A 14540-nucleotide genomic window follows, 5' to 3' on the forward strand; every position below is an offset into this window, starting at 1 on the left:
TAAGTGAAATAACACAGACTATTGGTAGTTTTACCTATAATGATCTTCAACCAGTTTTGAGCTTTTTTCCGTATTAACTTTGGCATGAATAAAGTCTTAATTAAGAAAAATCAAGTTTTAAAGAAAAAAAAAAAAGCACCTCCTTACATATTCTGTGAATTGTAAATTATTTGACCAAGATCTTAAAAGTTAAAATAGAGTTTACCTGCAGAAATCTTTTCAAACAATGTACATTATTGAAATATTTGTTATGTTAATTACTGTAAAAAGTGTTTATTGATGGTTTTAGATCAGAGGTTAACCTGTGAATTTTTTTTAACTACTGTGATTTTAAAAACATAAATAACTACTTATTAAATCCATAACATCTCAAAATATGAAAGTGGTGTTTCCAAAACTTGTTTGAACTTTAAACACTAGCATAGCCACTGTAGGTATTTTATCCTGGTAATGCAACTTATACATTAGAAAAATGATACCCATAGTTTAAATGTTAAACATTAAGGTGTTCCCAATTGGCAAAACAGAATGGAAAGCTTTATATAGAGTTCTTAGCAGGACAGTTTTTGTGAATTTCATTGTTTCTGACTTTCTTGCAGGATGATTCCGGTAAATAGCAGTTACTGATGTGTGAACTATACTTTTGTATAACTAAGTTTTCTGATACTGTAGTTACAGGCATTGGCATCTTTTTCATACTGGCCAATCGATTAAGAAACAGAATCTAAATTAAGTTTAAGCCAATTCAAACAAATTGGCAGTTCCCTAGTCATTCTGGATCTGCCTGCCGAGTATAACATTCATAAGAAACTAACTAAATAAACACATTCACAAATGTATCCAGTGTGTGCTCAGCTCTGCTTAAAAAAAAAAAAAAAAAAAAGAAAAAAAATCCCTAAATGAAGATCAACATGCTATATCTCCTTAAGTGCTTTAATAAAGGTGTGTAATATAAGAACTTTATAAACTCTAAGGTTAAAACTTTCTGCATATTTCTTTACTCATTTTTATATTAGGTAGCTCATCCATTTAGTGTATGAAAAGTCGAATGTAATTTTTCAATGGGAAAACGTAAAAGCCAAATATCCATGGAAAACAGGACAAGCATACTGGGGATAATGGCAGAAATGTTCACTCTTAAAATATTTTGGTTTGTAAATCTTGAGAGCAGTACTAAACTCCAATGTCTCTTACAGTTCTAAAGTTTTGTAACTCTTCTGAAAACGTTTCGATTCTCAAAAGAAAACTTTAGATTTTAAAGTAAAAGTGTCTAATTTTGCAAGGGAAACTTCAGAAAACTTTATTTGGCACAAAATAATGACTAAAAAGAAAACCTGTCTCTATCCAAAAAAAAAAAAAAAAAAAAGCTACTTCATAATCATACAAAGTCATTTTCTCATCTCTTTTCAACTCAGCCATAAATCCTAGATCAAAAAAATTTCCCTGATAAAATGTGTACAGCCATACACTAGTCATGGCAACATATCATACTTTAATTTTCTAAGCCGTCGGCTGAAATTTCCTAACTTTTAGCTTATGAACAACTCAACATTCAAAAGAGCTTCAAAAGGGGGATGGAGAATGAGGGATGGGGAATAAGTGACGGAATCCGAAATGTCCACTTCAGACAGACAATTAATTTCCACCAAAATCATACCACTATATTGACCCAGATACAAACTCTGTGCATCCCAATCAAAATGTTTATCAAAACTAAAGACTTTCGTATTTACAGACCCAGTAAGTACTGTGTGACTTCTGTAATTCTTTAGCTACTTAAACATGATGCAAGTGTCAAATCACAGTATAAATTTAAATGTATTTTTGTTAGTAGATTATTTTCATGTTCCAGACCATCATCTCTGGCAAGCTATCTATCCTGCTACAAGATGTATATCAGAAGCAGACATCTACGCTCCGTGACTCCACTGTAAACAGAACGGAGAGCTCCAGGCACAAGAGAGAAGAAAATGAAACTGCAAGTAAATCAAAAGCCAAACTTTGTCCCTCATACATTCATGGTGGGTATTATTTGTTAAATCATACACGGAATGAAACTTGCTTGCATACCGTGCTTCTCCTATTTTTCTCAATTGGAGAAGACAAGGAAATATCAAGGTGCCAGAGAAAGGGTTACAGCAAAGCTGTAAAGGTCTGACATAATTGAGAAGACATTCATAAAGCATCTGGAAAAGGATGTGCTCACATATTTAAAAAATTCTCATTTCTTCTCAAATATTTGTGCAGAGTTGATTTCAGAGTTGAGGAATGCATCAGAATCACGAAACAATGATCCCATCTTAGAGGGCTTAGGAAGCAAAACCTCAAGAAAGATTACCATCTTTCAAAAGAGTTGTAGAAAAGTAAGGAAAACCACGTCCCAAAGAAACTGTGATCAGAGAAAACATCCAAGGGCACGCCACGTGACTGGAGGGAAAGCAGCTAATCCTTCTGGAACCGTTACTCCTATCAACATAGAAAAGACTGTCCTAAAAGGTTAACTTGGTTAATGAGAAATAAAAGCAACTAAGAGATGATGAAAAGCGAGCCAACCGACCAGACCAGAAAGGATGAAAAGAAAATGAACGGAAAAAGTTCTGTGGCAAGAGCTAATTAGCTGGTCTGCAAAAAGATCCAAGAAAAACGCCCTAACTTTAGACATGTTGGATATTGCACACTCAAAAAGAAAAGGAACCTCTAGAAAACCATTTTCAATGTCTTTAATTGCTAAATGCCTCTTTGGCTAGTGTTTGGAGGATCGTTATTTAGTCCTACAACTGACACATTTTTCCATTTGCTCATCTTTTTGTTGCAAACCGCCTAAAGCCTTATTTCCTCTGTTGAACGTTGTTCCTTGGACACATTACTAAAATGGACCGTCTATGTTGTAATCACCCAGGATAATGCTGGAAAGTACGAAGGTCTAAATGATTTGTAAAAGCTATTATTTTTTCCCTTCCGTTTTGAAGTTATTTCTAACAACTTCTAAAGACATGGTCACAGCTGCCTGAAGCATGTCTTCTTCGCTCATAGCATCTCCTGCTGGGAAAGAAAACAAGCGTTATCTCTTAGACATTTTGGGAAAATTCTCAAAGTCATCAAAAGGTAAGCTCCTAGGGGTGCCTGGGTGGCTCAGTCGGTTAAGTGTCCGACCTCGGCTTGGGTCATGATCTCGCGGCCCGTGAGTTCGAGCCCCGCGTCAGGCTCTGTGCTGACAGCTCAGAGCCTGGAGCCTGTTTCAGATTCTGTGTCTCCCTCTCTCTCTGACCCTCCCCTGTCCATGCTCTGTCTCTGTCTCAAAAATAAACGTTAAAAAAAAAAAGGTAAGCTCCTAGAAAATGTATTTCGGTCTGACCACTACAACTGCCTATTTTGATTTGTAATAGTTGCATAAAGTCACATGCATTCATTTACTGTTTTACGAGTTCTGACAAGTACACAAAGCTGTATAACCGCCATCACCACCCAGGTGCAGAACTGTTCCACTGCCCTCCAAAATTTGCTTATGCTGCCCCTGTGTGGTCAATCCCCAAAGTACATTTATTCTATATTTCAAAACAAAGGCATTATGCTGTGAAAGAAAATTGAACTTAGTTGTATATATACGTAATCTGTTCCTTAAACTTTGTTTTGAAATAATTGTTTATTTACGGGAAGTTGCAAAGATAGTTCAGAGCGGTCCCGTGTACACTTCAGCTCAATTTTTAACTCAACAATTAAACTCAGTAATTAAATCCTATGTAACTACAGCTCAAACCCAAACTTGGATACGCCATCGGTACAAAGTTGTGTGTCGTGCCGTGCTATTTCATCATACGTGTAAGATTTTGTGTCACCACCAGCACCACTATCAGGATGGAGAACTGTTCAAGTGCCACAAAGATCTCTTTCCTGCTCTCCACTTCTCTGCCCCGACCTTCCCTAACTGCAGGCAGCCAACTAATTTGTTCTCCACCTCTACACATTTGTCGTTTTTAGAATGTTACACAAATTGAATCACACTGTAATGAGATCTTTTGAGATTTTCTTCTGCACTCAGCATAATGCCCTTGAGACTCATCCAAGTTGGTGCATGTATCAACGGCAGGTTTGTTTTTAGTCCTGAGTGGTATTCCACGGTGTACTACTGTTTGTTTGACCATTCATCTTCCTGTAGCACAGTATGATTGTTTCCGGTTTTTGATTGTAAGAAATAAAGCTGCTTCTATGAACATTTGTGTACAGGTTTTTACATGGACGGTTAAGTTGTCATATCTCTGGGATAAACGCCCGGGAGTCTAACTGCCAGGTTGTATGGTTAGTACTTGTTCAGTTTTTAAAGAAATTGACAAATTATTTTCCAGACTGGCTGTAATAGTTGAAATGTAGAAACTTCACCTCCTTTTACATCCTTTACTCTCCCAATATTTTCTACATATACACCAAACACCAAATCAATGTTCTAATTCTTGCTTCAATCATTAAACATAATTTAGAAAACTCAAAAGGAGAGGAACATCTATTGTTTACCCATATTTTTACTCTTTCTACTGTTCTTTTTTTCCTTTCTGAGGTTCCCAGATGAATTCTCTTATCATTTCTGTTTAGAAAGCTTCCTTCAGCCATAATTTTAGGGTGGGTCTGCTGGTGAGAAATTCTCTTAATTTTTCTCTTCATTCCTGAAGGAAATTTTCACTGGGAATTCTTGGTTGAGAGTGTCTTTTCAGCACTTGAAAAATGTTATGCCACTTCCTACTGATCTCCATGATTTCAGATGAGAAATCTGCTGTCACACAAACTGCTGCAGGCAAGATGTCTCTAGCTGGTTTCAAGATTTTCTTCTTTTGTTTCAGTTTGCAAAAGCTAGATTATCATGTCTTGGCATAAATTTCTTTGGGCTTAACTGTTAGAGGTTTTCTCAGTTAAATCTGGAGTTTTAGATCTTTTGCCCAAGCTGGGGTTTTTAGCCATCATTTCTTCAAATGCTTTTTCAGCCCACCCTCCTTATTTCCCGAGATTCCCATGGTGCACACCTTAGATCTTTCCACTATGGTCCCACGGGTGTCCAAGGCTTTGTTTGTTTTGTCCAGTCTAATTCTCTCTGTTGCTGAGAATGGGTACTTTCTATTGTTCCGTCTTCAAGTTCATGGATTCTCTCCTCTGTCCTTCCATTTACCTTTGGACCCACCCATTACATTTTTATTTTTATTTATTTATTTATTTTTATAATAAAGCCTTTTATTTTTTTAATTTTTTTTCCTAAATTTTTTTTTAACGTTTATTTATTTTTGAGACAGAGAGAGACAGAGCATGAATGGGGGAGGGGCAGAGAGAGAGGGAGACACAGAATCGGAAGCAGGCTCCAGGCTCTGAGCCGTCAGCCCAGAGCCCGACGCGGGGCTTGAACTCACGGGCCGAGAGATCATGACCTGAGAGATCATGACCTGAGCCGACGTCGGACGCTTAACCGACTGAGCCACCTAGGCGCCCCACCCATTACATTTTTAAATTTTAGGTACTGTTATTTTTCAGTTCTAAACTTTCCATTTAGTTCATCTTTATATCTTCCTTCTTGAAGCTTTCTATTTTTTCATTTGTTTTAAGCATGTTCACAATTGCTCAGTATAACATTTTTATGATAGCCGCTTTAAAAATCCTTGTGAGGGGCGCCTGGGTGGCTCAGTCGGTTAGGTGTCCAGCTCTTGGTTTCAGCTCAGGTCATGATCTCCTGGTTTGTGAGATCTAGCCCCATGTCAGGCTCTGCACTGACAGTACATAGCCTGCTTGGGATTCTCTCCCTCCCAGTCTGTCTGCCCCTCTCTTGCTCATGCTCTCTCCTTTCTCACAATAAGTAAAATTAAAAAATAAAATAAAATAAAACTTCTTGTGAGATTAATGAATTCTAACATCAGTGTCATCTGGGTGGTGGTGTCGATGAATGGTCTTTTCTCAAGTTGAATCTTTCCTGGCTCTTGGTATGATAAATACTTCCGATCAAATCCTAGACATCTGCCATGTTGCATGTTACAAGCCTGGGTCTTCTCTTCCAGCAGGCCTCTTCTGACACAGTACCAGTGGGGGAGAGGGTGCTGCCTTGCTATGGCCAGAGAGGGGGAGCGTGTGTGCGATCGTGACTGCTGTGCACACGTGGGACTTCTGGCTCCCCACTGTCCTCCATTAAGATCTCCCTGACTGGAAGGGTAGGAATGCCTCCGGACTGCCTCTCACCGACGCTGGGGGTGTGGCCTCGTTACTGCCTCAAATCACTGCCTCCGGATTCTCCACTAGGCCTCTTCTGAAACTACCCTGCGGGAAACCAGAGGGACGCCTCGTATGGCTGGGTGGAAGTCTAGGCTCCCTGTGACCACAGACCCCATGGGAAAGGGCCCCTCATTCTCTCCGGGAGGAAATGAAAATCCCAGTTCCTCATTTGGCCACACCACCCTGGCCAGGCAAGTGGGACGTTCAGCTCGTGCCTGCCAGCTGGGGATGCCAGTCTATGCTCCCACCTGGCCCGTGCTGATGCGGTGGGGTGACGATAAGGCCAGTTTATGACCCTCTTTGGCTGGACTAGAGTATTTATTATATAAAAGACTCTACTTGCTCCGCAGTCCCTTTTTTTTTTTTTTTTAATTTTTTTTTCAACGTTTTTTATTTATTTTTGGGACAGAGAGAGACAGAGCATGAACGGGGGAGGGGCAGAGAGAGAGGGAGACACAGAATCGGAAACAGGCTCCAGGCTCCGAGCCATCAGCCCAGAGCCTGACGCGGGGCTCGAACTCACGGACCGCGAGATCGTGACCTGGCTGAAGTCGGACGCTTAACCGACTGCGCCACCCAGGCGCCCCTCCGCAGTCCCTTTTGACTACACAGAGCAGGTTTACTGGGTCTGTGCCATAGCTTCTTCACCAAATCCAGGGTGTGTGAAGCAGAGAGCACCCAGGCCACATGCCACTATGTGATCCCTCTGGTCCTGAGCCCCCTAAGCCGTCTGTCTCTTCTCTAGCTTTCAGAATTTTCTTATGTTCTTTTGATATAAATGTCCGTGGTTGTTAGCTGTAAATAGCAGGAGGAATCGGGAAAAGCACCAGTTCGTCCCTTTTTATTGTTAAATAGTAGTCCGTGGTTTCCAAGTACCACAAACATGCATCCATTCACCAGCCGAAGGGCAACTTTTGGGTAGCTCCCAGTTTTTGACAAGTAGGAAGCTGCTCTAAGCATTCACGTACAAGTTTTCCTGTGAACCTAAGTTTACTTTTTTTTGCTTACATACCTCAAGCGGGACCTTTGAATCACATGGTTAAGTGCACATTTAAGTTTATAAGAAAATACTAAACTATTTTTCAAACTTTTACATTCCTACTAACAGCACAGGAGTGTCATGGCAACCCTGATCCTAGTCAGCACCTGGTATTGTCAATTTTATGGTTTTATGAAGCCATTCTTATAATGAGGTGTGTAGCTTTAATTTGCATTTCCCTAGGGAAACCTGGGGGGCTCAGTCGGTCAGGTGTCCGACTTCAGCTCAGGTCATGATCTCATGGTTTGTGAGTTCAAGCCCTGCTTTGGGCTGTGTTGCTGACAGCTCAGACCCTGGAGCCTGCTTCGGATTCTGTGTCTCCCTCTGTCTCCGCCCCTCCCCTGCTCATGCCCGCTCGCTCGCTCGCTCGCAGAGATCTCTCTCTCTCAAAAGTAAATAAACATTAAAAATTTTTTAATTTGCATCTCCCTAACGATTATTAATATTGATCGTATTTTCACATGCTTATTTGTCAACCATGGTGAAGTATCTGTTCAAATCCTTTGCCCCTTGAGTTTTCTTATTTCAGTTTTGAGAGTTCTTCACATGTTCTGCTTACAAGGCCTTTGTCACATAGTTGCTTTTTCACTCAACTGGTACTACCAGGAACTGACCAAAGTTTAAGACCTATTAAACCAAGGCCTGATCACTAACTCTCGATTTCCTATTATTTAGACTACACTTGGGCGTTTTCAGTTTTCCAGGTGGTAAAGCGTATCTTCCCGCTACCAATATTCTTTATCTCCGAGGAACTTTTGGAGGGTGTATTAATTACTGTGAAGTCGCAAGTACTGTTTAGAATTTTAAAGCAACATATCCACTGAATGCTCTAGTCTGCTTCTTAATCTTAAGTCTGCTTCTTAATGCTTCTTAATCTGAGGAAATTTAGTAGATTCCAAATTCATACATGAATTTTAGTGTAATTCAAGAGGGGAGAAAAAAGCCTGTCAAGCCAAAAACCACATGGAGCCCGTGTCAAACACAGCACAGTCAGGGAGGCATACCTGGATCGCTGCCCAGTGCACCTGAACTTGTGGTTGGCCTCTCGCGTGGGTGGGAAAGCTGTGCTGGTGGATGCTGCTGCTGCTGCTGCCTGAAACACGTGAAGGTGAGTGTATGTTAAAACCCAAACCCGAAGAATAAATATGCCACGAGAAAAACTGCGCATGGAAACTAAATGGTTCCACAAAACAAAAGAGTCACTGTCATGACCTCCACAAAAGAAGGCCAGAGCAATCACTCTGATATATATTACTTAAAAGTAGCACAGTGCTGATCCTAGGAGACCCAGATATAAAATCTGAATTATCAAATCAACAGGTAAAGATTTTCACCGCGAAATAACACATAAGCAAAAGCATTTGCTGGCAGGTAGGTGTTTTGACTTACATATCCTTAGTATTGTTGGAAGTCGCTGGAAATAAGCACCTTTGAGAACATTAAGCATCTCAAATTACCATGCCAGTTAACATGACCTTCCCACGGCTGCCTTCTTCTTGCCGTCCAGCTCCGAGCTTCAGCACGTCCTCAGAGACACCTTCGCTGACCAGCCCACATACAGCAGCCAGCAGCCATTCTCACTATCTCCTCACTTCCTTTCAATTTCGGCGTCACCTTAGCACCATCTGATACTCTTCTGTTTGTCTCCCTCTTCAAGCTAACAAGAGCACAAACCTTATCTCACTTCCCAAGTGCCTAAAACACTGCCCGTCACATGGTACGCATCCACCAAATACTTGATAAAGGGAAAGAAGTTAAAATAACTTTTTAAGATGCGTTATCAAGTTGCAGTACCATCTATTATATTAAAATAAATTTTCCCTGGATTTTTTGCAGAAGGGAGAACGACGTCAGAAAAATCCACGTTTGAAAACATTTAAACACGATGGTTATGATGTAAATACTTAAAGAATATACACTAAAGTACTGAAATGTAATGGCAAGTCATGTCTGCAAGTTATTTTCAAATTCCTCAGAAATGTCCACAATTAGGGAATTTGGGTGAGTATAAGGAGTTCTGGGAACTAGTTCTGCTTTTAAGTAAATTCAAAATTATTTCACATAATACATACATAATATGTTTAAAATTTAAAAAAAAACATAAACAGCTGACACTGCAATGAGAAGCCATAGCTTTCAAAAAATGCATAGAAGGATTTTTAAAGGAACCAGAATTTTAAATTTGCCAGCAACTCTACAAATAGAATAGCACACGATGTCTTCCAGAGTCTCAGTCTCCTGTTTTAAATATGAGCAACAAAGAAAACCCAAGCATATTGCCATCTGCCTCAGTTTACTCTCAGGCGTGCGTGGCTAACAGTGCACAAGAGGGTAGGTTCCCAGCAGCCCATCCCGACAACAGGGTGTGCACGAGAAAGCAGTCCATCCCGGTAACGGGGTCCGCCTCTGCAAGGCAGGAGGAATCAATCCTGGCACATCAGATCTCTCCGCCCGCCCTTTTCCCCCTCTAGCCAAGCCAACGTGTCAGAACACAAGAGAGTGGTGGGTGAGACAGCAGCTTTAGAGGGACAGTCTTCATCTACTTTAAATTTATGAAAAGTGAGAAGTAAAGGAATTGCCAGCCTTGAAACAGTCCTGACCCCTCTCATATTTGCTGACACAGTAAGATGCAACATGTTCAAACAGCAAATCAGTACCCACTCCCACTGTGTCTTCGAATGTGCCCTCAGAATCAGAAGGTAGAAAGCTAAAAACACCACTGGAGGTCACTGTACAGCGAGGATGCTGGTAATCAACTGAGCGCTCGCAGAAATGAGGCACGACCATCTTCCTGCTGCTTTGGTTGTTCTCTGTGGGCAAGTCAAGTCATGGAGCCGGTCCCAGGATGCGGCTTCCCGGCAGCCGCAGTGGGGGCTGACTTCCTGTTTCCACGTCTAGGCAACCGTGGTGGCAAGCTTCCAGACCCTAGGATCACAGCTATGGCAACGTGTTCTTGAACTCCGTGTCCTGATTTCCCATCCTCCCAACCGGGGCGGTTGGTTGCACTCTTCCAACAGGCTGGTCTGTGGAATTCTGGAAGCCTGGCTACAGCCCGCACCGCCCGCTTGCTCTTCCTAAGACTGCGTAAGCCCTGAGTCTCTGTGTTAAAACCTTTTCTGCTCAAAATACCTCTAGCAGCTTGTTTCTTAAAGTGAATCGCATTATGCCGTGCCACCGAAGCAGTGGCTCAGGTGTCAGACAATTAAAAAATCATAGCAATCCGCGACCATGGAAACAATGCCCAGTAACTGCCTCTTTGTTGGGTAACACTTTTTTAGTAACAGAAGGAGAGAATCTGCATCATTTCAGAGCTACGCTTAGAGAAGACGATGATGCTAACACATTTGTGGAATACTTTACGGTTTACACAACAGTTGTACACGCACTAATTCAATTTGTGAATGCGGTAGGTTTTATACTGACACTGCTGGTGTAGTAAGAGTTTCACTTGGGCTTTTATAATAGGTAAAATGGATTGAGAGATTACTACTGGAAAAAAAATACGGCTGTGAAAACGTTGCCTGACACTCATTCATAAACTATGACTTACTTTGTAACAGGTAGATTTTTAAACAGTATTTTTATGTTTGATCAAGCATGAATACGGTGGTTACTACATTAGGCATGAAGCTTCAAATAGTCTATAAGAAAAAAAAAACTATTAGAATGTGTAACAAAATAAACTATTTGAATAATAAAAAAAAAACCCTGAATTTGAATTCAGAATTTGTTTGAATAACAGTTAGCACCAGGGTCAGTTTGGAGAGGGTCAGAGGGAAGAGCGCGATAACCTTAGAGCCAAGTTCCCAGGGACAGAAGCTAGAGAGAACCTGTAGGCCTAATAATCAGGAATTCTGGTGAAAGGCCTAATATTTGAAACTACAGCTGTTCCTCAGCTCCTTTACTACTGAGTCTAACAAGACTCTGGATGCTACGCAATGGTGGACAGAAACACCAAGAAGTTCGTTCTGAACTCTTCTCAGCAACTTGTGACTCTATAAGATATTCTCTAGTTCTCAAATTCCCACCGATATTTCGAAGGTCAGGCCAGGCTCAGAGGATGCCGCTGGGGCTGGAAACCATCACTGCCCATGTTCCTTCCCAATCCACTGTCCTCCAACCAGGAAGGAGCCTCACTGATGCTCAAACATTTAAAGAAATAAACTTTTTTTTTTTAAATTTTGAGACATAGAGAGAGAGCATGCGCACATGATGGGGGAGAGGGGCAGACAGAGAGAAAATCTTAAGTAAGCTCCACGCTCAGCACAAGAGCCCCACACGCACGGCTCGATCCCATGACCCTGGAATCACGACCTGAGCCTAAATTAAGAATTGGATGCTCAACCGACTGAGTGACCCAGGCTTCTCCAACCTAAAGTAATTTTTTAAGTAAAGAAGGGATTTGTTTTTCTACTTTAAAGATGTTTTCCTTTTCTTAGATCTACTTGTGAATCTTGCAGTTTGTCAATAAGGTACGTCTGTTTGGACCAATTTGTTCTGGCAAAAAATAGAATGTGAAATAAGCATGATAGAAGTATCATTTGAGAACCGTTCTGGAAAGCAGTTTAGAAATCCATACCAAGACCTTAAAAAATATTTCTGTCCTTTAACCCAAAAACCTCAGAATAACTGGAAGAAATGGTGAGAAATTTGAGGCATGGCATCAGTACAGGATTGCTCACTGCACTATTAATTATATAATTTTTTTTTAACATTTATTTATTTTTGAGAGAGAGACAGAGACAGAACACGAGCAGGGGAGGGAGGGGCAGAGAGAGAGGAAGACACAGAAGCTGAAACAGGCTCCAGGCTCTAAGCTGTCAGCACAGAGCCCGATGTGGGGCCTGAACTCACAAACCGTGAGATCATGACCTGAGCCGAAGTCGGGCTCTTAACTGACTGAGCCACCCAGCCGCCCCTGCACTATTAATTATAATAGCAAAAATCAGTATATTACAAAGACTATTTACTATTATGGGAAATGGGTGTAACTAATAACACCATATACGTGTGTGTGAGTAGAAGAGAATGTGTCAAAATACTAACATTAGTTGTTAAAATAAAGGATTTTTTAAGTTTATTTATTTTGAGAAGAGAGGGGAGGAAAGAGAGAGAGAAAGAGAGAAAGAGAGAGAGAGAGAAAGAGAATGTAAGCGGGGGAGGGGCAGAGAGAGAAGGAGAGAGAGAATTTAAAGCAAGCTCCTTTATGTTTCAGCACAGAGCCCAACAAGGGGCTTGAACCCACAAACTGTGAGATCATGACCTGAGCTGAAACCAAGAGCCAGATGCTCAACCGACTGAGCCACCCAGGCACACCAAAAGTCAGGATTGTTTGATTTTGATATATCTTAAAATAAATTTTCTCAAATGTAAGTTTTTATCTAATTAGTTTCACTTTTTTTTTTTTTAAGATTTTATTTTTAAGTAATCTGTACACCCAACATGGGACTTGAACATGGGAGTCGCATACTCCACTGACTCAGCCAGCCAGGCACCCCTTAAGTTATTTTTTAACACTAACTAGACATTTGATGACATGACAGAATGATTAATAATTATCATATGATAATTATTAACAGTGTGACGACAGCATTTGGCAATATTAAAAAAAAAATGGATGAAATGATACAATAATTTAGATCTGTTACCAAATAATCCCAGCTTGGGGGTGGGAGAGTGGAATGCATGAGAGATGGGGTCACAGAAAACCAAGCCTGGCCACGTGCTGGCATTTGTTAAACACGAGCAATGGGTAAACGGGTTCATTATGCTGGTTTCTCTACGTTTATAGATATTTGAAGTTTATCATAATCAAAGAATTTAAAAGTTCACTTTAAAATTTGAAAGGAAGTGAAAAGCACTAATAAGCACAATTTTGAAATTTTATATATAATTAAATCCATTAACCTATCGCTGAATAAAGACTAGAAATATCTCACATTAAGAGGATGTCAGTTGATCAGAACTTTCCTTCATATACTTCTGATTGTAACTTAAAAAAACAAAACAAAACAGAAAACAAGGTAAATATTATCTTCATTACACCATCATAATGCTCCACTATTTCAGCTCCCACTAATACTGCCAATTAGGATTGCGAGACGCTTCTCGATTATAGAGATGTTGAACTGTGAAAATACATACATCTCAGAATTGATGAAATACAGTGAACAGGCCAGATTCAGCTGCTGGACTTTTGGTTTCTGACCTGGGATCCGAGGATCTGCACAGTCTCTCTAAATACTACCTTGTAACCTCTTTTTTTTTCCCCCATTAAAAAAAGAAAAAGGGAAGACGAGTTGTGAATGGTAGTTACTGGAAAGGATGATAATTTTTATTTTCTGGTTTGAGAGCACTGACAGATTTAGGTTTTAGGATTTACGGTTTGCCCCATGTCCCTGATGCGGACAGGCCCGCGGTAACCCCTGAAGTGGCAGTAAGAACAACAAGTAACCACCGTCTGTATCTGGGCGTGTGCTCCCCGACCACAGTGCTGTTTTCCCTGTTAACTGACAGCAGAACTTTGCAAGGTTGCTCAGGTCACCAAGAAGCACATCCAAAGGCATTGTTCTTGCTTTGGTCCAATTCCATTTTCGTTTGATGACTTACATTTGACTGGGTTTCCTTCACCCTATTTCATATAAACCCTATAATTAGTATTGAGGCAAAGACTTTCCCTAAAACTACGTATCATTTCAGTTTATTAGCTATAAATTAAAAACAAAACAAAACTCAGATGTTCACAGGGTTCAGGTAGTAACCAATCTTTAAAAAGGAGAGAATCTTAAGTAAAATAGTTTAAGCCAAAGCTCTGTATGTAGAGATTGCAGACAAAACAGACAAAGTACACGTTAAATATGCAATTTTAATATTGTACCAACTACTTTACTTTTCAAAGTAGGCTTCTCTTCTCTTCCGTAGCTCTTCTGAAGTAAGATGTGTACCTGATGTCTGTGGAATATCTTGGGACACATTTCTGGAACTACCTGAAAAGAAAACAGAACAAAAAAAGCAATCATTTTATTTACCAATTCAAGCGATGCTATGTTTATGCTTTTTGAGCAAGCTTTCAAAAAAGTTTTTTTCTTAAAAATATTGTGCTATGTTGTAACTAGAAGAAAGTCTCATGGACAAATCTGAATAAGGCAGTTCAAATATAACCTGTGTCCACACCCATCTGTGACATAGTGGACGTAAGGATGTGAGTCCAACAGCCAACCCATTAGGGAGAGCCATCAACACCACACTTGTGTTGCCCTCT

At 40.4% G+C, this 14540-nt stretch overlaps 1 protein-coding gene across 12 annotated transcripts in view; it reads right to left on the reverse strand.

The window, feature by feature from the left end:
* Window positions 1-2704: 2704 nt before the first annotated feature.
* The window catches only part of ATXN3 (ataxin 3), a 34158-nt gene continuing 22322 nt past the window's right edge, over window positions 2705-14540 (reverse strand). For 6 of the 12 annotated variants that reach the window (XM_042944119.1, XM_042944116.1, XM_042944122.1 and 3 more), the window contains 3 exons: window positions 14169-14265; window positions 8284-8372; window positions 2705-3042 (listed from right to left, as the gene is read on the reverse strand). In XM_042944119.1, coding sequence (XP_042800053.1) covers window positions 2945-3042; window positions 8284-8372; window positions 14169-14265 — 284 coding nt within the window. In that variant the 3' untranslated portion in view covers window positions 2705-2944. Of the gene's footprint in view, window positions 3043-8283; window positions 8373-10829; window positions 10921-13204; window positions 13272-13329; window positions 13911-14168; window positions 14266-14540 lie in introns of those variants that run through there. The other 6 variants (XM_042944125.1, XM_042944124.1, XM_042944115.1 and 3 more) reach the window with 4 other exon arrangements.

This window comes from Panthera leo, chromosome B3 (assembly GCF_018350215.1).
Source record: "Panthera leo isolate Ple1 chromosome B3, P.leo_Ple1_pat1.1, whole genome shotgun sequence".
NCBI lineage: Eukaryota > Metazoa > Chordata > Mammalia > Carnivora > Felidae > Panthera > Panthera leo.